This window comes from Pelmatolapia mariae, linkage group LG10_11 (assembly GCF_036321145.2).
Source record: "Pelmatolapia mariae isolate MD_Pm_ZW linkage group LG10_11, Pm_UMD_F_2, whole genome shotgun sequence".
Classification (NCBI taxonomy): Eukaryota; Metazoa; Chordata; class Actinopteri; order Cichliformes; family Cichlidae; genus Pelmatolapia; species Pelmatolapia mariae.
In genome coordinates, this window is record NC_086236.1 from 11,686,477 (window position 1) to 11,713,901 (window position 27,425).

At 41.2% G+C, this 27,425-nt stretch overlaps 1 protein-coding gene across 8 annotated transcripts in view; it reads right to left on the reverse strand.

Annotated features, from left to right (window-relative positions):
• Positions 1–27,425, reverse strand: part of rapgef6 (Rap guanine nucleotide exchange factor (GEF) 6) — a 140,092-nt gene that overhangs the window by 41,052 nt on the left and 71,615 nt on the right. For 7 of the 8 annotated variants that reach the window (XM_063487014.1, XM_063487016.1, XM_063487012.1 and 4 more), the window contains 3 exons: positions 7,643–7,774; positions 3,280–3,460; positions 1,467–1,603 (listed from right to left, as the gene is read on the reverse strand). In XM_063487014.1, the coding sequence (XP_063343084.1) occupies positions 1,467–1,603; positions 3,280–3,460; positions 7,643–7,774 (450 nt within the window). The remainder of the gene's footprint in view (positions 1–1,466; positions 1,604–3,279; positions 3,461–7,642; positions 7,775–27,425) is intronic. The other variant, XM_063487015.1, reaches the window with a different exon arrangement.

Genomic DNA, 27,425 nt, shown 5'->3' on the forward strand with positions numbered 1-27,425 from the left:
GTGTCTGCTAGCTAAAGGTACAGTTCTCCCAGCAAGAGAAAAGATACAATTTAACCAAGTAGTAGGGTAGGTTGTAAGAATGGAGCTCATTTTGTTTGTTAGCAGTTAACTCCTTCTATGAAGAAGTATAGAAGAGCACAAGAAGAAGTTTACTTATTTTCTGTTATTCAAAGGTTGCATGTAGCAGCACAGCTAATTACAGCCTGTACACAAAGAAAAATCTACTGAAGCTCCCATAACAAATGAATATGCGACTTATTTTCTAAGTCACTCTTTTCCTCGAGCTGCACTGAGGCTTTTCTCGCGTGCAAAATCCTACTTTAACCCCTGATCATAGGGACAAATTCTTCTTCTTCAAAAGCGTCTTTTCATGTGACACTCCCTCGACTCCCTCATTGTCCATTTTCTCTTCCTTTGCGGCATATGGAGCACTTTCTCTCTCTTTTCTACATCTGTAATACCACTTTAGACTCTTTATTTTCCTTTCCCTCTTCACACTCACTTAGCAAAGTCATGCTCACTTCCGAGAAGGGCCAAGTGCTTCTCTTTGACCTTCAACACCGAGTCCACAGAGAGGCAGTGGAGTGGAGGAAAAATGCCCATCAACTGCCTCGACACAAACGGTACGGAGTTAGTTACACAGACGCACATCACCTATTCGTGTATTCTTTCCACTAAAGTGCGCGTTTATGGTTTTGCCCTGCTGATGTGTGTTCCCGTCCTCCTCCGAGCTCGGCGGCTGGCAGTTCATTGCCATTTATCACCCTGTCAGTTCTAATGCTGCTGCATGTAACCAAACAGCCATGACAGGGCCCCCGTTTCTCAGGCATGTAACTTAATTAATTAGCTGTGTAGCAGCTCAAGTGATTGACGGGGCTTATATGCTGCGGTGACTTTGCACATACCAGTTTTGCCTCGTGAATTAGGATGGTGAGGATGTGTGTGCACCTGTGCACGGGAAAGCGCACGTTGCTCCGTATCTGTTCTTCTTTCGTATGTGTGAAGGGCTTTATATGCTTCCACATCTACATCACTGCTTTCCATAATGGGTACGTTGGCGTGTTTGCAACTGTTTAATACTTGTGCGCACTTATGTATGTCTTTTCAAAGGTTACATCACTGTTCTGCTTGATAACAAAAGGCAAAGTTAAGATTTTTTTTTCTACTGTGATTACATTAATTGCCCAATTAAGATTCAGCAACTCAGCAAACAGACCTTGTGTCAGACTGAGTAAAGATAAACACTCATTTAACTGTTAAGGGAATTTAGTGTGTTATCGAAGCAGATATAATAAAAACATATTTTGCATGTCGTAATTACACTGGAAGCAATGAATCTAAGTCAGTAAAGTGGCAAAATAGAATGGTGAAAAATGAATACCACTAGTTGTTGTTGAAGAATTGAATTCTGAAGGTTAAATAGAACGTGCTCAGTTTCTGTGTGTCCCTTTTCACCCTCTTCATACCTCCTGTTTGTCGTGCAGTATGACCGTACCGGCCTGCTCCACCACTTCAAACATCATGACGCTACACAAGTCCCTCCGCACGGACATGGTCATGTTGGCAAAGGCAGGCAGCTGGTGCATGAACTCCAGCAGTTGCTCTATGTTGCACAAAAAGAAAGAAGCAGAGAGAAGAAGTCAAATGAAAAAGAAGGAGGAACAAGCATGAAAAGACTGACTAAAGCAATTTGTCTCAGGGCAAAATGCACATTGATTTTTTTTTCTTCCCCCACCACAGACAAACTGCAACATTTCCAAAACGATCTATAGATTTTTAAATGGTCCTTTCTGCAAGAAAATGTTACTCATATACTTCACCAGAGCAACTGTCAATGTCAATACAAACACAAAACATTTTAGGATACTTGTCGTCTCAGGCCTTGGTGCTCTGAAATGCTGTAAAAACTCATGATTAAAATAAAAAAAAATCATAACTAGAAGAGGACTCGCAGAACTCCAAGGACAATGCTGCATTGCACACCAAAATTTTAATCTCTAAATCTTATTAAATTGGGCTTGAGCGTTGGTACACTGCTGCTGACAAACAAACAGCAAACATGCCTCCACATCAGCTCTTAAGTCTTAAATCTAACCCCTCCGAGCACAAGTGGATCAGCGCGTACTACTAGTTTTTATGACTCCTCAGAAACATTTACAATTTCTACCTTTCCTGCTCATCTTCCCTCTGCCTCCTCTGCACTGTAGCTGAGAACACAGTGACCCAGCTCCAACCTGCAAACTATGCTGCTTGGCTCAGTAGCTCCTTTTTATTCCTCTTGGTGTTAACACCTCGTTCAAATCTTCCCTTTTCTTAGTAAAGGAAAGTAGCTTAAAGTGCAATGGGTATACAGTTTTCCATGGGAGGAAAACAATCATAAAATGTAGATTTATCACGTTAAAAAAAACCCACTAGAGCTAAGCACCAAAACTCTAAAGGGTACCAGAGTCATTTTGATGACTGCTAACTGTCCTTAAATCTGGTTTATAGCCTTTCTATCTTGTGATGCATTCAAAAAAAAAAGAAAAAAAAAAGATTACATCAGTTATCCCTTTATCGTAATTTATTACATTTTTAGGGGCCAAAAGAGGTGAAAAACGTAAAAGAAGTTAAAAAAGAGAGAAAAAAACAAAAATCCTGATTTTAGAAACTATAAGTGCCCTCTCCTGCTTTATTTTTCTTTTAACCATCTCATCAGTCCCAAGGACGTATTCATCAACCGCCTGGGAAAAATGTCTTTTTAAACCACTGAAAGCCCAGCGAAAATATTTTTGTCTGTTTATTCAGGAAAATTCTTTCAGAGAGTTTCTGGAGAGCATCAAAAAAGTAACTAATGACATGAAATAGAATAATAAAAGTTGGTTGAATTTGGGTTCAGCCTGTTATCCCTTCAGTTGTTCTCTGTGTCAGGTATTTCCTCTCAATGAGCTGTGCTTGTAATGCTGAAGGCCATGAGAAGGCCAGCCTCCCAGCAGGCACGCAGCAGGCCAGGCCTTTGCTTCTCTCAGCTCTCTGATGCAAGCACCTCCTTTAGGACCCCACTGGGTTCTGTTAATGAGGTCGCCTCTGAGTGCCTGCTTGAAAATACAGACTGGAAGGGCACTGGTGTTTGGGGACAGCTGCAAGGGGTCTTTATGAGAGAGGGACATTTGTATATCACTCATCTCTCATTTCTGTACTAAATGAGTCTAAAAATAGCTACTGAGAAAGCCTGAATCTGTCAGTTTATTTTAGGTCACTTTTATCCCAATTCAATCAAATCAAAGTTGTCAAACTGACCGATGTCGTCGTCATTGCGGTCGACAGGATCTTTTTCTAGACACTCTCGGACCAGATCTCGGCCTAGGAGAGTGTCTGAAGCTCTCTCCAGGTCCTCATCTTCCTCCTCCTCCTCCTCACTGTCCACTGCAGCCTCTGGAAGTCCAGATAGGTCGACATCCCCCAAATCACTCTCTGTGGCCTGGGAACAAAACACAAAGAACAAAAAACTGAATATTGGGCGGTTAGTAACATTAAAAAAAAAGGAAGGAAGAAGTCTTTGAAGTCCATCATGTCTCATTTAAATGACAAATGAATTGAACATTTTACATATTAAATGTGAAGGCTCCTTTCTTATGGGTTATGAAAAAGATTAAATTATGAAATTCAGTCGCTTTTGATGGGGCTAAAATTGCCTCAGTGTTAAATGGCTCGACTCTCACATCAATCTCGACCTTCCAATTCCCAAAATAACGTGACCTAGAAATTCAAATTGGGGGTATTGATATTTACAATGACAAGAGTCCTCTCAGGTCTTGTAAAGAGGAGTATGCCATTACAAGACAGTTTAGAAAGTACAACACGGTGACCAATTATTTGCAATTACTGAAAAAATGAAGAGCATGAAAGACATGTGACTGTGACGACATAAAGACTAAAAAAAAAGCCTTATTGTTCATAATTTCTAGTGTTCACGGCTTTTCAGTAACAATTTACTCGCATGAAACATAAAAAAGGATAACCTTGGAAAAAGCAGCTGTAGCTGCGACCTAGAGCTGCACCCAGACACCAAGTGCCAGACTACAAAAAACCAGGCCAACAGCCAAATATTTAAATCCATTCACTCATAATTCATATTTCACAGCATTTCTCCTGTGCTAAGAAGACGGATGGTTGGAAGAGTATGGATCTAAAAGGGCATAAGGCTATTCATGTCAGTTGGGAATTGAACCGTCACCTAAAGGTGGGCCTAAAAAAGCTGGAGAGCTAAGCCTGATTTTACCCCTGCTTCTGTCTGCTTTCCAAAATAATGTGAATGCATGTGCTCATTTAGGCACATAATTCACTTAGACCTCCAGCATTTATCCTGTTTACTGAAAAAGAGATATTTTGTTAAATAACCACTCGTTACAACTAAGGTATGCAGAAGAGCACCACTGAAAACATGGTGATCCTAGAAGCAGATGGACTACAGACGAATGTGATTTCTGCAGCGACATTAACATGTCAGAGTCAGAATTTGGTGTAAACGTCATGAACGCATGAATCTATCCTGCCTTGTGTCAACGGTTCAGGCTGCTAGTGAGGGTGTAAAGGTGTGTGATGGGGGGAGAGTATCTTCTTGGCACACTTTGGTCCCCGTAGTATCTGATCTTTATATCCATATTCCAATTGATGCTTCTAACAGAATAGCGCTTGAACGTGACAGTGAGAACACTGTACTCAAATAGCTTCCATAGTCACCAGACAGAGAGCCCCTTGGGGATGTGGTGGAATGGGAATTGCATCATGGATGTGCAAGCGACAAATCTGCAGCAACTCTGTGATGCAACCAATTCAACATGGACAAAATCTCTGAGCAACGTTTGCACCTTGTTGAATTTGAGGCAGTTCTGAAGACCAAAGTGGTCATACAATACTAAATGTAAAGTGTGCCTAATAAAGTGGCCAGCAAAATACATATTAATTAGCCTTCGCTTGAACAAAAAAAAAATCCCAACGATACTACCCTAAATTTATCAGTAACTATTGTCCGTTTATGTCTTCATTTGCTCAGCTACATTATTCGTTTTTTCTTCATCTTGATTCTTTCTACATTTTGGATTTACAGTTGAAAAGACAGGCAGAGATATATTAGCTGTTGATATCTGGTGGGGAAAAGTGAATTTCCTAGTCTATAGATTGTAAGATGGCCTCGCCAGCTAGCAATACAATCAAGCTCTTAGGCTCTATGGATAGTTGGGACATGGCCAAAGTGTTTTTTATGTTTTTCCAACCCAAGGGTACTGAGCTAATAGTCCATTCAAAGTTCAGGCCTGCTGTTGTTTTTATAAATTAGGTTGAAGAAGCCATTTAGAGGACTTTTAAAACACACCTGCTCCTCAGACCTTTCCTGTTCCCGGATAGTAGATGAATTTAATCTGGTTGAATATAAGATGGAAAAAAAACAAGCCAGGAAACATGCAAACATAGGTGTGGAGCCGAACTTTTTAAAACGTGCTTTCCTCCTCTTGTAATAATTAAATGAAACGGCAGTATATGGAGCATCTTTAACACATTGAACTGTCGAAAGGCTGATTTTTTAAAATTAACTGTACAAGATCTAACATAGGAAACTTTATTTCACTTCTAATTTTTAGTCCATGCAGTTAATATGCCTCACAATGTCATTGTAGAGACTAAGAAAAAAAGCAAAAAGCCTTTTAACAGAAACATTGTAGGTAGTGTGGGAGAAAAGGGGTAAAAACAGACAAAAACTCATTCTCTTCCTCCTCACCGACATATCAGTCAGTGCTTCTGAGAGCCCAGTTCATTCAGAATGCATCGTCTGCCCTTTCAGGCCAATACCCCTGGTCTCAGAGCAAGTCTCAGGCAGGAGGACATTTCTTAGAAATGTGGCATCAGATCTACACGAACCACTGCATTTTACCACGTCCCATCCCCAGAAAGGAGGCAAAAAGGTTCAGGATATACCATGGCCAGGAGACGAACAAGTATAAGAGAGGATTACGAGGAGTTAAAGAAAGTGATGAAAAGATGAGGAGAAAGAGGGACGTGAGCTGCTGAGTGTTAAGCCAAGATAAAAGAGGGAGTGGAAGGAGGAAAAAACAAAGAGAACGTGTAAGAGAAAACCCACAACAGATAGCGTTTGCTGCACTGACAGCTGAGGATCACAGCTGAATGAAGGGTCAGCACTTTAAGACAGCTGTAAACAAACACAGAGCCGGGTCAACGACAAGTGATGGGATCAGATGCGTGTGATAAATATCTAATCTGAGGATGAACAGAGTGGGTCTCTGTGTTAAACGTTTGACCCGGGCCGACCTGATTTACATCAATCTGCAGTCACTCACAGACAGCCTGAGAAGGAAAGGGGTAGGATTTCATTTTATTTATTTTTTTAATTCAGCAAGTCGCCCCCCCCTCACAGTAATTTGTGGCGATTTCCTCAGTTTGTCTGCTTTGATCACTCTCCCGTGTTACCCAACCTTATCGTTCACCAACGTTATCTTGTTGGCGAAAGTTTTGTTATGCGTTGTTGTAACATTTACAGTATGTACTGGAACCTGAAAACACATAAGATGCATTAACATTCCTGAGTGAAACAAACAAATTAGTTCTGTGGCCAGAAGAGCCCACAGATCGCACCAGCACATCAACTAGCTCATTAGTGTGTGGCAAACAGGCCACGCTGGTTCCCATTAAAGCCAGCAGAACTAACAAGCCAGTGTCAAAAAGGACGTCTATACACATATTCACAGACGTGTGCAGAATATAGCATGTAGGTTGTAATGTGGGGGAAGATAAAAGAACAGTCCCAGCTGAAAGACAGTGCTGAAATGTTACATTTAGTGCAACTTTCTGTGTAAAGAGGGGGGATTAGGAGAGCTAAGGGATTAAAATGATTAGATGGAAAGCTTATGTTTGCTTTTATGGGTTACTGATTTGCAATCACTCATACAGTCTACACTTAAAAGCTTGCTGAACTGCCAAAAATGTTGCAGAAATGTTAGACGGATACAAAGACAAAGGCTCTTCTTTGGCTATTTTACTTTTACACGTAGGAATTTCCCTTTTGTAGATTGAGCTGTTCTACCTGCTGTAGCTCAGTTAAAGATGGCGGTATAAGTATTAGGTTCATTTTCTACATGTGACCTTTAATCTGCTGCAGGAAGTACAGAGGGGGACGAGTCACCAGGACGCACAATAATTAGAGAGACAAAAAGGATTAGAAGGAAGGTGGGCGGAGGGTTGATTGATAAACTGAGAACACATGAAGATAGAGAGAATTCACCTTTCAGCAAAATACACGACCAGAAACAGTAGACAGGGTTTTGTCACAGGATTGGAAAGAGTTCATTCAATTAAAAGTTTTTGTTTGCAGTAACAGCATGAGGATACTTCAAGTAATTTGTGAGACAAGAGTAGTTTTAACTGACTGGCTGGATCCTATTTTACATAATACTGACTTTTTATAATGAATTTGAACAATTAAAGGAAAGAGAAGAGGAATTTGGCAAAATGAAAGGGAAAAATAATCAGCTTTGTGGAAATTCTTATCCTTAAATCCATATTTATTTACTGGGAAAATGTACCATTTTAAGTGTGGGTTTATTTGCAAATAAATACAATAAACTTTTACCATAAACAGGGAGGTACCCACCTGGTAAATATCTGAAAGGCTGCTGCTACCCGAGTCACTGGCGATACTGCATCCTGACTGGCTGGGCGGCATGTGCATCACCTGCTGGTGGGCATGGTCTGTTAGGTGCATCTTATTGAGATCGGCAGGAAGCTGCTCAGACAGAGAGGAAGTAGGAGATACAGAAGAAGACAAACAGAGAGGGTGAAGAGGATATGAGTTCAGCTGAGGCAAACATGCACAGGGTTCAAAAGAGGCAAACACACACACGCACAGACACAGTTAACAGTGACACACACACACACACACACACAGCTGTTTCCTCAGGCTGAAAGCCACAGCTGGTTTCACATGCTCCGGGCTAATTAACCTGAAGACGATGGAGCTTAGGATATTTCACATTGCAGTGAATTATGAGCCGGGGTGCAGACAGATATGATATCTGGTACACTGTGAAGGTTTGGAGGTTGCTTTGATATTTTTGGAGTGACCTTAACAAAACAATTAAACAGTAAATCCTGGTTTCCTCGTTACACAGACAGCTTACACATGTACAGAGTACACACAAGGACACAGATGAATACTCAAACTTCAACAGATGGAAATGTATTTACCCCCCCCACCCACCCCCCCCACCCCCCAAAAAGGCAGAAATAAGCACAAAAGCACATGCATGAAACTCCAAGTTAATCAATTAAATCAGAAAATACATCAAGCAGCAAAAAAGACAGTAAATAAAGTCCCCTAAATAAATAAATGTGTCTATTTCCAGAGAAGAAGATAATTTCCACAAAGACGTTTGAGCTTTGATACAAACAAAATCAATTTTGTTTTTATTTTGTTATCACACTTGCTGAAAATTGCCCACATACACTCAAAATCTGAGCTGCTAAGAGCTCGCTCTCCAATAACACTAAATCCAGATACAGAACGAGGTAAAGCTGTCAGTCAAACAGTCAAGAGGTTTCCAAAGGCAAGAGCATCAAAGTGCTGTAGTGTTAACTGAGCGCAAAGGCGCAGAACCAGCAGCCTCACCGGTGTAACCTATAAACATTTGCGTAGCCTTCAGCTTGCACTGAACCGAGACGCTTCACATACCACAGAGCCACTTCAAGCACAGAGGGGGACGAGTCACGAGTTTCCATATTGTGAATTCTAATTCTCTTTAGAGAAATTTGTATTAACTGGATGCCAAAGAATTCCCAAATACACATCACAGTACACATCAGTAGGAAACTTGCTTCAAAAACAACAAAATGCCCCTCAATGTAGAGATTTTCAGGGAAAATAAAATAGAAAAAAGTTCTTAGTGAAGTTGAGAATGGCGGCACTCTTTCATCAAAGACTCTTCGAGACTGGAAACAAACACCAGTGTCTGAAATGTCAGGTGCTGATTTTACTACAAATCTATTAACTCAAGGTTGGAGAGGCTCAGAATTAGAAAACAAATGTTGCATCTACTAAACAGCTGTGGAAAAAAAAGAACTAGAAGAATGACAGAGTGTGAGTCTGAGGAATTAAAAACATTTCTTTAAACCTGTTTAACCTCAATTTTATGTGGAGGTGGACCAATGTGCGTGCTCCCCTCTCTGCTCCAGGAGCAACCCAGACAATCTTTAAAATCTCAAGCCTTACCAGTTTGGGCCGGGGCAGTGTCAGAGTGAGGGAGGACGTCCTCCTGCGACACTTGGCGAACCTACAGCACACCTCCTCCATCGGCACATCAGACAGCACTTGCCTTCCAAATGCACACATAAACACTCATTTTAAATCTGCGCGTATAACCTATGGTGGGAAAAGACTCACCAAGCCAAACTGAAGCTAGGCGAGGCTGCACGGTGCCAACATGCAATATTAAAGATGTTGAGTCTGGGGGTACGCCACCCCCCACCTGCTGGCCTCTACAACCACATTCATATAGAGGGGTGGAGTTTAAAAAGTGTAAAGGCTTGTTCTTAATGTGCGTTGTATTCAAAATTAACTATTTTTTGAGGGCTTTTATTCTGAAATTTCTTGTTTTATCTGGATGCTTTTTAAAATGCCATTTTGTGAAATATGTTTGCTATATTGTGAACTTAAAAATCAAACACTTATATGTTTCACTAGAGCACTACACTGTTTTGTTTTTTTACAATGAGAAACTCTTCTCGCAGAAAACAGTAGGTACATTGTAAAATCACAGTGTCTTGCAGATGAATCTACCTGCCAGTTCTTTACTGCATTTTAACAGGCAAATTAGTTTCAAGTGCGCTTATTATTCTGCATTCCACTCCACACAGTGTGCCAGCCTGTGCACAGCCACCTTTTTCCCTGAAACTGGAATGAGAAAAGGCTCATCCTCAATATCTAGAGCTACAGATAGTAGTGAAGCAAAAGCCATCTAGGAAATTATTTATTATTTATGAATGAATTCTTGGACTAAAACCTGGCCATGAGAGGAAATCAGCCCAATTAGGACCAGTATTAATCCATTCACTTTTGTTTAACCCTGTTAGCTTTGCCCTACAGATTCCATCTCCCTCACATACACTTAAAAAGAATCTGACCGCACTCGGTTGAAGTACTGTCTAAAACTACAGAACCATAATAAATTTGTCGCAGAGCGTTAATAGTCCTATTAGTGACACTTAAATAGCAGGATTCTAATTACAAAGTGTGCTTTTGTATCATTCACATGCACATAATGAGTCAGGCCTGAGGTTTAAGTCGTGACTAAAGGAGCATTTAAGTGAAATCCATTTACTATTAAGTACAGCTATATAAGCATATTGATCAGTAGACAACATGTATTCCATGTATTAAGTCTGTTTTGATGCTATTGACTAAATTCCACACAATCATCCATAAACAGAAGGAGAATTCGCCAATCTTACTGTTGAGCAACACTCTTTGCTGTTTGTTGTGCTTCTTTGTGAATAAGAAGGAAGAGAAAAAGTGAGAGGGAGGACAGAGAGCGATTGCTAATTTCATTACAGATAAATACTTATTGATTTCTGTGTGATGGAGCAGTTATCAGGCAGTGATGATGAAACTCCCACCCTCATCCATTCAACAGATTTCACACAGAGGTAGAAACTAATGTATCAAACTGCTCACCGGATCGAGACTCACAAACACACCCTAAGAGGATATTAATGAGGAAAAATGTTGATCGCGATCGATTAGCTGGTTAAGTTCAAAGGGGTCCAACAAAAAAAATTGATAAAGTAAGTTGTGACAGCAAAAACTTGAGAAAACACAAGACTTGGCTGTGACTTTTAATTAATCACCTTCCAGAAACATCAAATCAGAATCGATACCTGTCGTTCTGAACTGCACAGTTTCACAGCTTGAGAGAAAATGTTTGCTACTTTAATTATTTTGGCTTCAACTGTCTTCAGTTAATCAAAAATGTTGCATTTTTTCCCAAGAATGCTTTAATATGGCATACTGCATATGCTGAAAAAAAGTTACCGGTCACCATGGTTTAATCCTTCTATAATTCAAATTAAACTTGGAGTTTAAGGGGTTTGTTGTGGAAATCTGCAATAATTTAGTACATTTCCCTCTTGATGACGCTACCCTTTCAACCACAAAAAGACCCTGTAACTTTCAGCAGTGCTCACTTAAAGAACATCAGCACAGAATCTTTGGCATCTTTGGCACAGAACTGCAAGTTACTACAGTAGCTATTAGAGTAGCTGAAGTTAAATGTCACCACACTAATGCACCAGAATGACCGACTAATCTCTATAAACAAATTCAGTACTTGAACATGAAGAACCTGTCAACACGGAGGTCAATTTTTAGTACTGCAAATTCTCCAGTTCCTTTCTTCTAGCACAAGAACCAATGACAAATCGCATTTGAGCAACCTTTGGCTGCATACGACCAAAGAAGGGAAATACATTAGCCGAAATGTAATCTCAAAAGCATAGGCTGTTGTTTGGCAATGATCTGGCTTTTTATTAGCTTTCAGAAATGTTATCTGCAATTGTAATCAACGGCCAGTACAAGGAAAAGTGCTGGCTGCTACAGAAGCCCTCACGCATTGGCTGGTGTCCCACAGCTGAAGGATGCCCAGACTATAACCTACTGACTCTCTACATCAAGGATGCAAAGAAAGACGGATGATTCAATCATTAACACGCAACTTCATCTGCAGGTAAAATTATTCACTGAATAAACGTTTGCAGGCAAAAAGATTAAATTCTCAGAAAAAAGTTTAAACTCTGATGTTTTAGAACGTACAAAAACACGAACACGTGTCTTTGTAGGTTTTGCAGAGAAACTAAACGGTTAGAGGGGTGAAAGTTGACTGATGGTGGAAGTGAATAATTGTGGCTCCCACTCACACAGACTTAATCCTGCTCTAATCCCCCTCCTTTCCTCTCCCAACAGGCCAAACCACGAAGTAGGGGGGTGGGGTGTCGGGGTCTCCCATTCTCCTCATGCATTAAGGATGAGAGTTGGGAGATTAAATATAAATGTGAAAGGTTCCTTCAGCTGTACAATTCTATCATGTCAACGAGCGGGCACAATCACAGGAGGCTCGAGCAGACTCTATACATTACCAAACAAGCCGAGCTTTCACAGCAGCAATTATTTATAGAGCCAGATTAACTTGAGAGAAATAATGGGTGTAACGCAGACGTAGTTTAAGTAAAATGCAGTGGCCAAAGATGGTGAGAATTCATTTGGAGCTCCCAGATCACTAGCACGTTGCAGATGACCCACAAGCCAAGAGAATTCACCCGAGTTGACCAATTCATTCGTGCATGAGTTTTACTCATGATGACATTCCAACATTATTGTTTTATGTTCAAAATCTTCATTTGTACATCTACTGAAAGTTTTAGTGTTATTTTACTTCTCATAAAATCACCCAGTAAGCCATAATAAAGACTTTGTGGGTAGAAACTAATATAACTAGACTGCATCTGAATAAAAGCCAGTGGTTACATAAAATCATAGCTCATTGCAGTCTAACCACCTAAATAAGGGCATTTCCTCCAAAAGGGAGAAAAATACATTATCAACATTAAAATTATACCTCTGCATCTTAAGCCTTCTTTATAACTACATTTGTCTTTCTGGAGACCCGCTTAAGTCCCCGAAAGCAGAATAAAGCATTCAGAATATATTATGATGGTTTCTTCTTTCCCATCTTCTAGAGCCCCCCCTTTACTTACTGCATCCAGTTTTAAGAATGAGATTAACTGGTTGTGAGCATGACTGCTCTGTTCCACCTATTACCTCAGTGGTAAAGTGGGCTATAAAGCTCAGACTAGCCATTTGCCAGCAGAGACCAGAGACTGGCTTTCTTAAAAAGCATTTTAGTGCTGGAATCATCTTTGCTAGGTTGAGTTTGAGAGATGTTGGGGTCTCGATGGTTTTTGGAAATCCTAAAGACATCAACGAGTGACATGGGCTATTTAGCATAGTGCACTGGTTGATTTGAAATATCATAAAAGTGCCAGAGAAGATGCTGCTTACGTTTTGCTCTAATAAACCTATATGCGCATACACACTGTATATGACAACTGAATGGCAGAAGACTCCTGAAACTTCACTAAACCACTGATAATCAGAGACTCCTACACACAATCAGATACCTCAACAACAACAACAGAAAGAAACAGAGCAAAGATCAAAAGAAAAGCACCACAGAATGAGGCAGAGAAGCAGAGGTGAATATATGAGAACATTACACTGAGATGAACAATGTAGAGAACGAGTAAGCAATTAAAGAAAGTGTGACGAGGCTCATGAATCTTGATGAGGGTGACAATTACAGTGGGTCCAAATAACAATGACACAAACAAAGCTCGATGAATATTTAATGACATGTGATGTGTTTGCAATGAGAAAACAGAAAGACAGCTTTTTGCTAAAGATCAATGGCAAATCATTATTTTAGCCAAGTCGTATGCATAGTCTAGGCTGCAGAAAAGAAATGAGGCAGGAGCAATCAGTATATTCATGTCTTACTAAACTCAAAGAGAGAGGCAAAGAGTTGCCCAAACTGCCTTTGCAAATACAGTGACACAAGCACCATTTAATGCCTAACGTTTGTCACTGTCCTCGTTATTAATAATACCTGAATAAACCAGCCAAAACCACACGTGAAAGTTTATAACTCACTGCTGTAACATCCAAAAATATACAACAAAAACAGGCCATGATGGTTCTTAATATAGACGGAGAGGGCTGAGCCTGACCGAAGTCAAGACTCAAGTGCCATTAATCATCCAGGCAGCCAGGCTGCCAGCTCATTTCTACCACCAAGCAGAGCTCAAAGTGCCAACTATACACTACTCATAACCTCGGAGCTGACTAAATAAAGCATGGCGACGCATAGTGAGGTCACCCGTGGGGTATCTGACACTTAACATGGTTGGCCTGTAGGTGTCAGCAGTGGCAAACAGCCTTGACATGACCCGAGGTGTAGATCCAAGCTTGACATACATGATGTATATAAACCTATGCCGGCTCAAAACTTCTACTTTAATCACCTAAAAATGATTTTATGAGACTTAAAAACAAAAATCATATAAGTTCACCAAAGTAAATCAAGACGAGTTTAGCAATATCTTGTTGAACAGAAGCTGTAGAAACCTTCATAACTCTTCCCCCTTACTATTTAGTGCACAATCCTTTAAAACAGGGAGCCTTGGTGACAGTGTGTCTTTGACAGATAACAGCTATAACCGTGCAGACTTTGGTCTCAGAGCAGGCTGTTAAACCAGAAACCACATCAGAGACGACAGCAGTGCATCTCCGCACCGAGAAACAATGCTGCTGTCACGCAGCACAAACGGCTTATAATTTCTTTGATGTAACATTCAACGCAAACCCTGAATCAGATTTCCACCGCTTTTCTGCTTTCTCCGCTTCTTTTTCGCCGTTTATCACCACCGGCTCGTGTCTTCGTCTTGTGGTTTACACCCTCATTACATACGCCGCTGTCTAGTCTCCCTTGTCGTAGTTTCTCACACCTTCTTTTCTGGCCTGAACCCATTTGCTCCCTAGTTTTTGAAGACTCTCTCCATTCTTGCCTTTTTCCCCCTCTGCTGGTTCAAAAACCCACATTCAAATCAGCTTCAAAAGGAGCAAGGAGGAGTAAAAAGGCTGCGAGTAGCCTCATCAGACTAGCTAGGTGAGAACATTGCCTCTGATGTCTGGACAGGGACACAGACACACAAGTACACACATAAGTTTTGAAGCTGCGGATTTCGCCCTGTAGTGCTGGAGAAAGCTTTGATCAATTGAGGCCACTGTTAGCTCTAAAGCTGTAACTGGTGGACAGACAGATGGAAAGAGAAAAATACACGCACATATATTTATGCATTTATTTATGTACACTCAGACAGAGTTTACGATACGGAAACTGCATGCACCTATAGGCTTCATTTAGGAGAACTAAAATTACCAAATGGGCTCAGCACTACTCCATTACTGGCAAGCCCACAGACGACTGGATTAAGACACAGTGCAGGAAGACAGACGGAGACATGGAGAAAATCGAGGGACCTTAACTGAATGTGAGCGACAGAGACAAAGGGAGACCGAGTCAAAAGAAAGAAGTGCAAGCGAGAGTGAGAAAGGCAGAGTGCAGAATATGATTGAAACTGAAATGAGTGTGTATATGTGCCTTTGTGAAAGAGAGAGATAGAGCAAAGGTAGCAGAGTGTGAGGCAGAGAGTATAAGATAAGAGTGACAGTGTGGGGTAGAATGAGGATGAAGTCAAAGTGTGGGAACTGATGAAGATAAAAAGTCTCCAATATTCTCTTAAGAATCCAATTCTACCTCAGTGCAGACTTCCATATCTCTGGCTATGTGTGTGAGACAGTGTCTGCACCAGCTGGAGCAAGGGGAGATTTAATGAATTGAAGTTGAAATTAGAGGTGACAACTGCAAAGAAAAGCATGTAACATAGAGAGAAAGAGAATGTGTGTGTGTGTAGTTATGGACCAGATGAGGAGATGAGGACTCAAATACTGCCGAGCAGAGAAGACTGCATGTGAATGGATGGATTCCCTCTCGCTCACACACAAACACACTGTCCTGCATGGCTACGTTATCTCCATTCAGCTTTACTTTCTAAAAGCTCTTATTTGTGGCAAGATAAACCCTGAAATTAATGCCCAGATTGAAAGTGTGTGTTGCTGCCGGACCATATTATTCCCACCGCACCACAATTTAACAATAAACTCCTGGAAAAAGATAAACTAATCATGCCAGGGAGAATAAAAAGGGATAGTAGTTTTGAAGCCAACATGCATCATCTTAAACTTAATGGGATTAGACACAATATACTGTTTAGGGAAAGAGGAGGGATAATGTTTTCCTTACATAATCTTATATCATTTACGCGGTGGTTAGCTCAAGCTGCACAATCTTTACAAACACGATCTTACGGATGCAAAAAACATTCTTCATTTTCTGTCAGAAACGTATGCTAAAAATGTTCTGGAAAGAGAAACTGGGCACTAATCGCTGGAAACTGAAAGTGGGACAACATGAAGGACTTTTTTTTTCTCCCTGAAATTGAGCTGGGAATTCTGCATCCATCCAAAACTCTCTGAAATCCATCAATTCTCAGTTGAGCAAAAAGAAACTGCATCCTGTGATTTGGCAGGCATAGTTTGCGAGGTACAAGGTTCAACAATCATTGGTTGGCAAGTTCTTAGCTTGGGCAGACATTGGCTGGCAAGTTTCTGCGGTGGATAAACAGCCATTAGCTGGCAGTTTCCACAGCGTGTGCTGCCAGCATTGTGACAGACGGGAAGCTGAATGGCACCAGCACTGCCAAAGGCCTGTGACTTTTGCCCCTGTAGTCCCACGAAAGAAAGAGACATAGAGAGCATGATGACAAGAGAAAGGAAAGATAAACAAGGTAGAAAGTTTTCGTGCGTGTAATGTCCTCATTTATTAGATAAATCATCCGCAGAGTCGAAAATCCTGAACACATTATTGTATTGCCAAAACAAAGAGATTAACCTCTGAACAATAGAAAGTAGGTTTTGTGCATGCGTGTCAGAGGGCTTTGTGAGTGTGCGTGACTATTAAGTACGGTGGTGGCAGAACCACCTTCAAATAAAATTCAAATAAAATCTTGCCTTGGAATTCCTCTGCCAAGGCGAGAGCTGACCACTTTCATTAAAGCTGCAAAGGAGGAAAAAAAAGGCCTTGGCAGAGGGTGTGCTGTTCAAAGGCTTTCAAATAAGTCCACACAATAATGACAAATCTAAAAATCACCAGAGGGGGAATGGAGTCATTGTTTACTAAGATGCAAGTAAATCCCAAATTCTTGGCTCTGAAATCTTGAGCGCCACTCCAAAGCCTAAGTGCTAGTTTCTTTTGCAATATTTGTGATTTTTAGGGGATACCATGAGCTATTAGGAGTGATAATAACAAATTACTTATCAGCCTTCCTCCCTTGATTAGTGTGAACCTCAGCAGTCTGGATTTTCTTGGAATGAGAAGGCTCTACATGCTAAGTCATCCTACACAATTTTTACTAGACACTCAGTCATCTGGTGGCTTACACAGTGAAGGAGATAATTAGCATGGGTCGGCATCCCCGCAGTCACTTTCTCTGGCGGACTGGAAGTATTACAGCCAGGCTTTAGTGGAAATTCCTTCCAGCTGGCATCTAGCGTGTCGTGTGTGTGTTGCATGAGCATGTGCGTATGTGTGGCAGCAGGTAGCAGACGCCAGTCGCTGCCCAAGAGCTGGTTGCTCCTGAAAGGACAACTCAGCCCAGCGCAACCCATCTACCTCCCACCTCCACCTGCTCCGATACCTGTGTGGAGGGCGCATGAGGAATCAGAAGCTGTGTGGATTACAGTTTTTTTCCCTGATTAGTCAACCAGGATGAAATTATTTGGGTAAAGCCTAGATCTTTCAGGTACCACTGGACTATGTGATGTTTCCCACCTTGGAGAGAGTGTTATTTTAAGCCTTTTCTTTGCCATCTTTCTTTCTGCTATAGTTCAAATACCCGTACCAAAATAAAAATTACAAAAGGAACATTTAGTCTGTAGATATGATGTAAATGAGTAAAATGGCACAGATAGTTACTGTCTGAGAAGCATTTTTTCACTAGTGCTACTACTTAAGTTTGTATGCATTCTGCAGGCTTTGTCTGTTGGTCAACAAAGTCTTTCAGGGTGAAACACTACCTCTCTTTGGTTTCGTTTGAGCACGCGTATCTGTGTGTGCACGCACGAATTTATGTGTGTCACAGGAAGCTACAAGGTTTCTCTGTCTGAGCCCCTGAGGATGGTGGGCCACGGCCAGGTCTGCCGGATACAGGAGGGAAGGCAAAACACTGGGCTTTAATACTGATACAAACACATGTGCACTTAAACATACACGCGCACAAAAATATACCATACTACCTCCTGGCCCTCCTGAATTAACAGATGCTTCCTGCCCAGCAGCCAAATCCACAGAGCTTCACACACACAAACACACACATACAGCATGGCCCTGGCACCCCTACAGGTTGACCCAGAGGCCACTTTAAGGGGGCAGCTCCACCCGTGGTTCTCTTTTGGTGTTTTTGTTAATGTTGGATCCCGTTCCACTCTGTTGGCTCGCACACACCTCAGCCAGACAAACAGAACTAACTGCAGTTTTAGTACCGCAGGAAATTTATTCTACCTCACAAAAACAATGCTTAACAGTAAAGCAAGTACATGCAAATGACCTGCTCTTAACGTTTGGAAAAGTTATTCCAGTTTTCATATAAATCTAAAACCATTTGACTCCATTCTCCTGCCACAACACAAGCTACAGATGTGGATTTGTATTTCAGAAAAGGGTTTTTACATTTGTTTAAATATTCAGTGCCAAAATGTTAATGTGCAAGGTGGCTGTAACAATGCCTGAAAGCAGAGGGTGGGGAGAAAAAAAAAAGAAAGACCTTAAAAATTCAACTGAAGTCAAAAGAAATGAAATGCACAAATGTCAAGTGTTACTTTAGTTTTAAACAATTTAACTCCTACAAATTAGAAATGCACAAAGGAGGAGAAAATCTTCCACGATCGGCCTCATCATATATTTTTTCCCCCCCATTCAGGGTTCCCATTTCTAAATGCTTCCCTGCACTCTCCCCTCTCACAAATTCACAAAACAACCAACAGCATATAAAAACCAGCCACATGGCAATCACCCATTTACCCCGTGTTGCATTTATAAATGCCCTTGAAAATTATCCAGTAAAGGCTCTCTGGATCGGCAGGCGGACGAGGGGGATGTGGATCAATAGCAGTGAAATAATGGGAGCAAGTGAAATTGAGTGGGTGGGGGCCATGAGTGGCTGAAATATCAGCACTAGAGTGTGTCATGTGTGTGTGCTGAGGGTGTGTAGTCTGGCAGTTGTAGTTCTTTATATATACAGGTGGAGTCTGTATATATAAAATGAATGTTTTTGCATATCTATTGTATGTGTGTGCTTACTGTTCTATGCATTTGCGGGTGTTAAAATGCATACAAGAGTGCAAATCTGCTAAGTTCATAGGTCACATGCACGGCTGTAGATGAGGACACGTGATAAGTGTGTGCGCGTGTGTCTGTGTGTGTGTGTATTTTATGCACAAAGTGTCTCACTTTCACTCCTTTTAATGCTGTAATGTTGACCAGCTTGGGCCAGTGAATGCAAACAGGGCCTGAGTGGGCTTTTCACTCTAAAATTTCAGCCTATCAAAGCTAATGGACAATAATTACACCATTCAGGATACAACACAGGCCCTTTTATGCCACTAACTACTAAAACACTCAATCCCAGAGCGCCCCCCGCCCCGCTTACTATTACATGAAAAAGAAAAGTGTGGTAAACTACTAAGAAAGCAAGTGCTTTTTCTTTGAGCTGCTTCACAACAGCTTCAACTTTAACATCATACTGTGGTGTGTCGTCATAACCATATCCTGCATTGCAAAAAGGTAAACAGCAGCGACAGTGTGGTTAAAAGCAAATCAGTAAATTGTGAAAACTTGACAAGAACAACCTACCAACCAAATCCGGCTTTAAAATAGCATATAAGTGCACGCGAGCAATCACGCCCTTGTCAGTTGTTTCTGAGTGAAAAGCAAAAAAGATGTCAAACTCAACGAGCATGCTTAGAGTGTCAGTTTGTACCTGGGAGGTACAAGGTCCTTTAATGTTCCATTGGAACAAGTCGGAGCTGGTCCTCAGATACACCAGCTTCACAGCTTAAATGGCAGTGAACAAGGCACATGAATGACACATCCAACTGCCTACGAGTCCTCGCAGTGTACTTCAATGCAGAGATAAGAGTTCATTTGAACTCTTGCAGTGACACTGGTGTCGATGGGAATGCCACATTATCCACAAAAACATCTATTTTTTGCAGAGAAACAGAAGCAGACTGAACGCAAGTGTGCAGCCTATCTAAATATCCACAGAGTCCACATACGGCTCAAGCTGAGTGACCAACTGAGTAATAAAATATGTCATTTTTATCTAATCTCAAAAAAAGCCAAGAGATCCAAATGCAACCTGAAACCTTCATTTTTCACATAGAGAATGATTCAACAGCATGATGACTTAATAACACTGTACAGCATGCTCACAAGTCTGCAACTGCTGCTTGATGACGTTTTAGTTTTAAGAAATCTTCAAGATTTCTATGAGACACACTTATGGAAATGAGAAAGAAGCAATGCGTGTTTTTGTTTACAAAGGACTGAAGAGTAATTTATGGCTTATGGGAGGTGAGTAGGGCATGGCTTGGCTTAATGCAATCCATATTGATCTTTATCACCCCTACTTCCTGTGCATATGATATTCTAGACCTCCCCTGGTATGCTAAAAGCTCTCTCTCTCTATTGTTGTCTCTGACTCCAATTCTCCCTCTCCCTTTGTCCCATCGTCTCTCTGGTTCTCTCTCTGGATGCCCCTCCTCCCCATCTATTGAGCTTAAAGGCCACATTACCTTGACTGCCTGTGTGAATTCTGTCAGTTCGTCTATTAGCCTGTCTGCGGGGCGGAGGTCAAGGAAAATCTGTCAAGGCCAATGTGAAGAGGCAATGGCATTACCTCACCTGGCAAAGGTCATGCTCTGAGAGCACAAAAATGGTTTTGTCAACATATTCATGTACCAAGGGAGCCATGGCTCATCTATCTAATGCTTAATGTTTCATCTGCTGATCTCATGATGCAGAGGACCGCAGTACAAAGAGCTTTTTATCATCGACAGCCATTCTGACTTCAACATGTGGGCTGTAGGACTTACTAAAAATCAAATATTTATTTAAAAGATGCTGAAATTTTGGTCAAAAGTCATTAAAGTCAAGTCATTATGGGAAGTCTTTAGAAACTCGTCTCTGCAAAGCATTTTTATTTCGAATATGACACTAAAAGCAGCGTTAAACTGATTTTCCAAGTTCATCTTCATACATGGTGGTAGGAGTGCTGGAGTCCGTCCCAGCAGTCACAGGACAAAGGGGGGGGAGGGGCGGGCCACCTCGGAAAGGCCATGAGCCTATCACATGGCTAACAGTGTGACGAACAACATTCACACTCATCCCACCTAAACACAATTTTAAATCACAAATGTATCCAACAAGCATGTCACTGGGCTGTAGGTAGAAACCAAACCCAGAGAGAAGCCACACAGGGCGAAGATGGGAACAGGGGAGAGCAGGACCTTTTTGTTTTTGGGGACTGTGCTAACCACTGCACTGCTGTTTGTTAAGAATTTGTGCCATATTTTTGGCCCTTGGAGGGAAAAAAAAGAAAAAGAAAAAAATGTTGGAGGTGCTCAGTTCCTAATCAGCCTTGCACGGATGTCTGGGCATGAAGCCACAGCACTAAGCAAAGGGTCAATAGACTGCACTGACGAATAATTAATCTCCACATTCCACTCAATAGAGTTTCAGCAGTTTAATATAGCCATCTATCCAGTCTGATCTGATGGTGACGGCTGATCAGTAACTGTAGCTAAAACATATATCATATAAATCTTACACAACATGCAAAGTATTTTGGAAGGTCTATTTACATCAGTTTAAGGTCTTTCAAATCTAATTTGGACCCTGTTAAATTCTACTAAACCAGCCATTCACTTGATCTGTCCCATCTTGCGTGATAACGAGTTAGTGCAGTTTTCCTGTTATTGCTGCAAGTAAAGTATGCCAGATGCTTTGTCTCCCTACCTGTCCATCTCCCTGACCTGCCTCGCCTGGGTCTGAATGCTCTGGCACTAAATCCATCATCCCACGCTGGCTCTCCCCTACCAATGCCTCTAAAGCCCCATTACTATTCGACCCAGCATGGGTCCATACAAGCTGATTATGTCAATGTTCAGCAAGATCCATTGATTGCTCAGTGAAGCAAATGCAGCAGTATGGGTCAGCCACGAGTCTGGACTTGGTGGCCTATGCCAGAGAAATCTGCAGCTGAGGAGGAAATTACTTTCAACCTAAGTTATGTGCTTGTTTTGAGCACGAATCCTCTTATCAGCAATGCGTGACATTTCCTGTTTCAATAAGAAAACTTATCTCATCTAGTACAAGTAAAAGAAATATATATATATATATATATATATATATATATATATATATATATATATATATATATCACACATGGAAAGAACTCTTTAAAATAAGTGCCTCTTATAAATAATTCATAAAGAAAGAAAAACCAATTAAACACCAACCTGAGGTTCCTTTAAAGCAGCTAAGACATACTGACCAGGTGAATTTTATGAAGCACACTTGCTACCATGCAAAACTGCAAACTATAAAATATATTTAAATAATAATACTTAAACCAAATTCACATATTTTAAAGATTTTAAAATTTCATTTTGGTTATAGAAAAAGCAGACATTTCATTCTTTGGCACACAGCAGCTATTCCACTAATCCGAAGGTGAACCCCTAACTATCCCCAATGCAGCCATCGCAGTGTGAGCGAGCGCATGATAGTTAGAAAGCGCTTAAAAGCACAGAATAAAGTGCTGTATGAATGTGCTTGTGAATGGGTGAATGTGACTTACAGTAAGAAGTGCTTTGAGTGCTCAGTTAGAGCAGAAAAGCACCGTGTAAGTGCCAGTCCATTTACCACAGAGATGATAACTCCAAAACTGGGGAAATCACACCACAGCGATCCAGATGGGTAAAAGAGCACTACAAGTTAGAGGAAACATGAGTGAATCTGATTTTGAGCGACGGCAAAAAGGAGTCGAAAGAACATACGAGACCTTGAAAGGTTAATAAGTAATGGGTGGGATTTGGTGCAGAAACAGAGAGCAGAGGTTGGTTTTGGAAGGAGTTGGTGTGATTTATAAGACACTGAGGTGCACGTGAGTGAGGATAAAACCCAGCAGGGTAGCAACAGAAGTGGCAGCGGCAGCATCAGGATGACAACAACAACACGGGCCCCGTTATTGACGTTTTAATAATAGATGCAGGTAGAGGGAGAAGAAGAGGTGCACAGGCAGAAGAAGATGGAGTCCCTGAGAAAGAAATGAAAGGGGCAAGAGGAAGACATCAGGAAGTCCTCTCGCTAACAGAAATGAGATTTAAAGATACAGTGAGAGAAAACGCAAGAGACAAAAAACAACAACAAAAAAAACCAGAGGAAGCTGAGAAAGCCCAACAGAGAACTCATGTAAGCAGCAGGGAGGTTCAGAGCAGCAGAACATTTTGACAAGTCTTCCAGCATCGGGAGGATGTAGACTGAGGTTGTGTTCCGCTGGGATGAGCAGGATGTGATTTAAAGGGACAGTTCATCCAGAAACAATAAAACTATAAAATCCAAGCAAGACTTTGAAAGCCCCTTATAAAGCATACAACTAACGGCCTTCTAAAGGCGACTATGCCCCCCCCCCTCCTCAAAAAAGACCTCAAGTTTAATGTTCAGGGTGTTTATTGGAGTAAGTAAATAAATCTAGGCCTTGATCCCTCAGAAGAGAAACCCTCCTGGCACCACAGAACAGCTCCACTGGCCTACATTTGGCTGCCTGTCATCTGATGCCAAATTTCCAGCCACTCAGTCAATATTTCAATAACTAACCTTCTGATGTTAGAAGCTGGAGTAAGTGAGCATGGTAAGAGCTGCTGTTTGGAATAATACTGAAAAAAAGGACACCTAACATGGCAAAATAAGCTGCTTAGTTTCCATTGTAGCTCATTCACAGGGGTTCTTCTCCAAGTCTGTAGTAATCTAAGCTGGAGACTGTAAAAGCCAGCTGACAGCTAAGTAAACCTAAGTGATTTGTTTGAATTAAATAACCTACGCTATGTTTTTGGTCTCTTAGATCTTCAGTGGCAGCCCAGCTTGTTCAGCTTTCGGGGCTATAATTGTGTTTAGGCAAATTAAAATAGGGACTCGCCGTAATTCACTGCAAAGCTGCATGGACTGCACTGGTTGTGTAGAGGCCAGTGAATCATTCGAGATGAATCCGAGATCACAGCAAGGAAGGAAATCGCCAATCCCACCCTGTTCAATAAAGCCAAAACTTTTCAAAAGGAGGCTCACTTCTAGAGAAAATAATTGGCCACCTTTCTGAGAATGACGTCAATTATAAAATTGTGAAACCCTCTTGTGGACTAAAATTACTTTCTTATACTCACTGAGTTATTCTCCTATCGCTCTCTCTCTTTCTTGCCTTCTTTCTTTCTTTTCTGCCTGTGTTCTTTATCTTCAAATCACGCCCTGCCCCTTTCCTCATCCCTTCCCCTCTGAGATCTCACGATGGATGAAATTACACTGTCATAAGGAGGAAAAAAACCCCCACTGGAGTCCACGCTAACACTTTCGATTTGCTTCTGTTTCCTTTAAACCCCACACGGCCGTGTCTGTGCACTGCAACTGCACCTTCAGAAAGAGCAGTAGTAATAAGAGGAACCAGGGAAATTTAATTAACCTTTGCAAAAGGTGGGCTCATCACAGACGCCGACCAATTAAGTACGGACTTCAAACGGGCCACGCTGGATGAAACCTTAACAGCTGTAGTTGGAGGATAAATTAGCTCTGCGTGTGCAGCCGGTAGAAGGAACAGTAATAACATCCAGATAAACAAGCTCAAGCTAAGCTGCTGCAAAAACAATGATAATGAATCCCTAAAATGCTAATTAACTAATATTTGATTAAAGCAAGAACCCAATCAGTGGTTTAAATGAGTAAACAAACTTAAAAAAAAAAAATCACCTTAAGCGTCATGGATTTGTTATATTTACTACTGATTCATTAATTGTGACTAAAGTTTAATGACTATATTTGACTGATCAGAAACAGACTTGGCAGGATAACTGACATAGCCTGAAAAATCCCATTCGTTCAGTTCTCATATAATACAACCTAATGCATGGAAAACTATGGGAAATTTGAAAGTGAATACAATGCTGCCATTAAGTAGTGTTTACATGGCTGCGGGGGTTGAGCTATCATAATGTGAAAGGAGCAAAAAAGGAAAAAAAAAACCTCCAGAATTAGATTTTAGCTTTATATTCAGCAGAAGATACATTATACCTTGTAATCAGCGAGCACTCCGTGTAAAATTTGGAACACACAAGGAAGGAAAGGCAATAAAGAAGGGTAACAAGGTATTTAAGAGTTTGTTCTGTACTATGTGTGGTTCAGATTTAATGTGTTCTCTTAGACTTAACATCTTCTCTCTTTATCCCCTTTCATCTCCAGGGACCTAATTATTACTCATCCAACTGAAAGCATCCACACACACACACACACACACACACACACACACACACACACACACACACACACACACACAATGAAGACAAACATCGCTGAGGCTTTCAGCACCTAGACTGTTGCTCCCAAAGAGACAGACATATAAGGTAGAAGGTACAGTCATTCTGCTGTGAACAGAGACATCAGATGACCCTCTAGGTTCTTTTTTCAATTATTCAAATAAAAAAAAGAGGAGAGAGAAACAAACAATAGAACAGAATTGGTACTTCACTGCACTGTAGCAACTCTCCTCACCAAGAAGTTCACCAGGAACAACCTCCAGCCAATTATCTTAAGAACTTCAAACTAGGACATGTAATTGTTAACTATACAAACAGCGACATCATTACCAGCTCAGTGCTGACATCAGGGAGGCAACATACAGACCAGACATACCAGATCATATGGCTAACAGGTATGCACTGACTGAACGAAAAGCACCAATGAATGTCATTTTGCACAAGCCAAGGACTCGGCTGCTTGTAACTTTACACGGAGAGTTTTTCGCCATAAAGACAAACAGTTCAAGGTTTTAGAAATAGTGCATGTGAGCTTTCATGTTTTAAATAGTGCAGTCTGGCTCAGCACCTTTACACCAACACCTGCAATTATGATATAAGCAAAAGTTATTATAAAAAAAAAAAAAAAAAAAAAAAAAAAAAAAGCAGTATCAAAACACATAATTCATAGCAACATATTTTGGAAGCCCCTCTGATCAGTTTGCTCTTGTTGTTGCAGCTGCTGAGAACAATTCAATATTTGGTGCAAAGCCAGAAAAAATGCCTTCAACAGATCAAAGCATCAAATGTAGATTAATATCAGGTTCATTCTCCTGGCTGGTTGAACACTGTCCAAGCAAAAGGAGGCATATTCCCACATAGACACAAAGTCGTCTTATTTTTTGAACTACTGACACATTTTTTTGCTTTATTCTGTGCATATTATTAGCTTTTAAACTCCTCCTTGAAAAGGCTTTGGCATGGTGCCAGCAGTTGTGGTTATCAGTCATTTTCAGTGCAGAACACTGGTTAAAATTCAAATTACAGCCACATGCACAGCATGCAGGCGTCTCTAAACAGATAAAATGCATATGCATATGAATCGAGCTCAGTTTCTCTCATCCACACCCCATCTTTCTCTCAGTAACACACACACACACGCGCACACACACACGCACACACAGAGGCGGCAGCATCCTAAGCCAGAGGCACTGGCCAAAAAAGGGATTACGACATCGCTTACTTTGGAGGACCACGGCTGCAAGCAGTTGGCATAGCAACGGACCAGGAAAGCCATTTCCACAGGAGGGAGGGTGCCAGCGAGGGGAAGTTTCCCCTCGTTCACCAAGAGATGAAGAAAAAAAATGAATAAGTAAAAGAGAAGGGCTGACGCCACGCTCTTTGCTGCAAGGGGAGAACTGTCCAGAAGGTGGTTTATTTAAAAAAAAAAACAACAACAAAAAAAACCCTTCCTTGATTTGGCCGTAAAAAAAACCAACAAAAAAACGGAAGCCTCGCTGGATGACTGTCAGATATCACTACAGAAAGAGACTTAAAGTCAACGCAGATCCATTCATATGTCACGCTTTCTCCCTCCCTCTCTCTCTCTCTCTCTCTCTCTCTCTCTGTCAAGAGACTGCAACAGAGACGCTGATAAACCTCAACGAAGAAGAAAAAAAATCTGCTGAATACACAAAACTGAATCCAAAGGAGAAGGAAGTTGCGTGGTCAAAGATAAAGCCATCCAGTTCAACATGCAAGTTTAGCAGATTTTTCTGTCAGAAGTTCAGAGCAAAAACTCATTAAGTCAACTCTTCAAGATTTCTTTTACTTCTTTAAGAAGCTCAGATTTCCCTCCTCAGTAGATGAGCCAGTGTTGAATTTAAGAAAAAAAATGTGGGGGGAAAAAAAGGGGAGGGGGGCTTGTTTGTGCATCTGCAGCCCCCTGGGAAGGAGCCTCTTGCCCGGCTTCAAGTCATCCAAACAATGCCCCCTTCACCTCCCAAAAGCCAGGACCGATGCCTGCAGCTCTCACTGATCTTCATTCACTGCCTGTCAAACTCCTCTCTCTGCCCCTTGCAACTCTTTCCTGCCT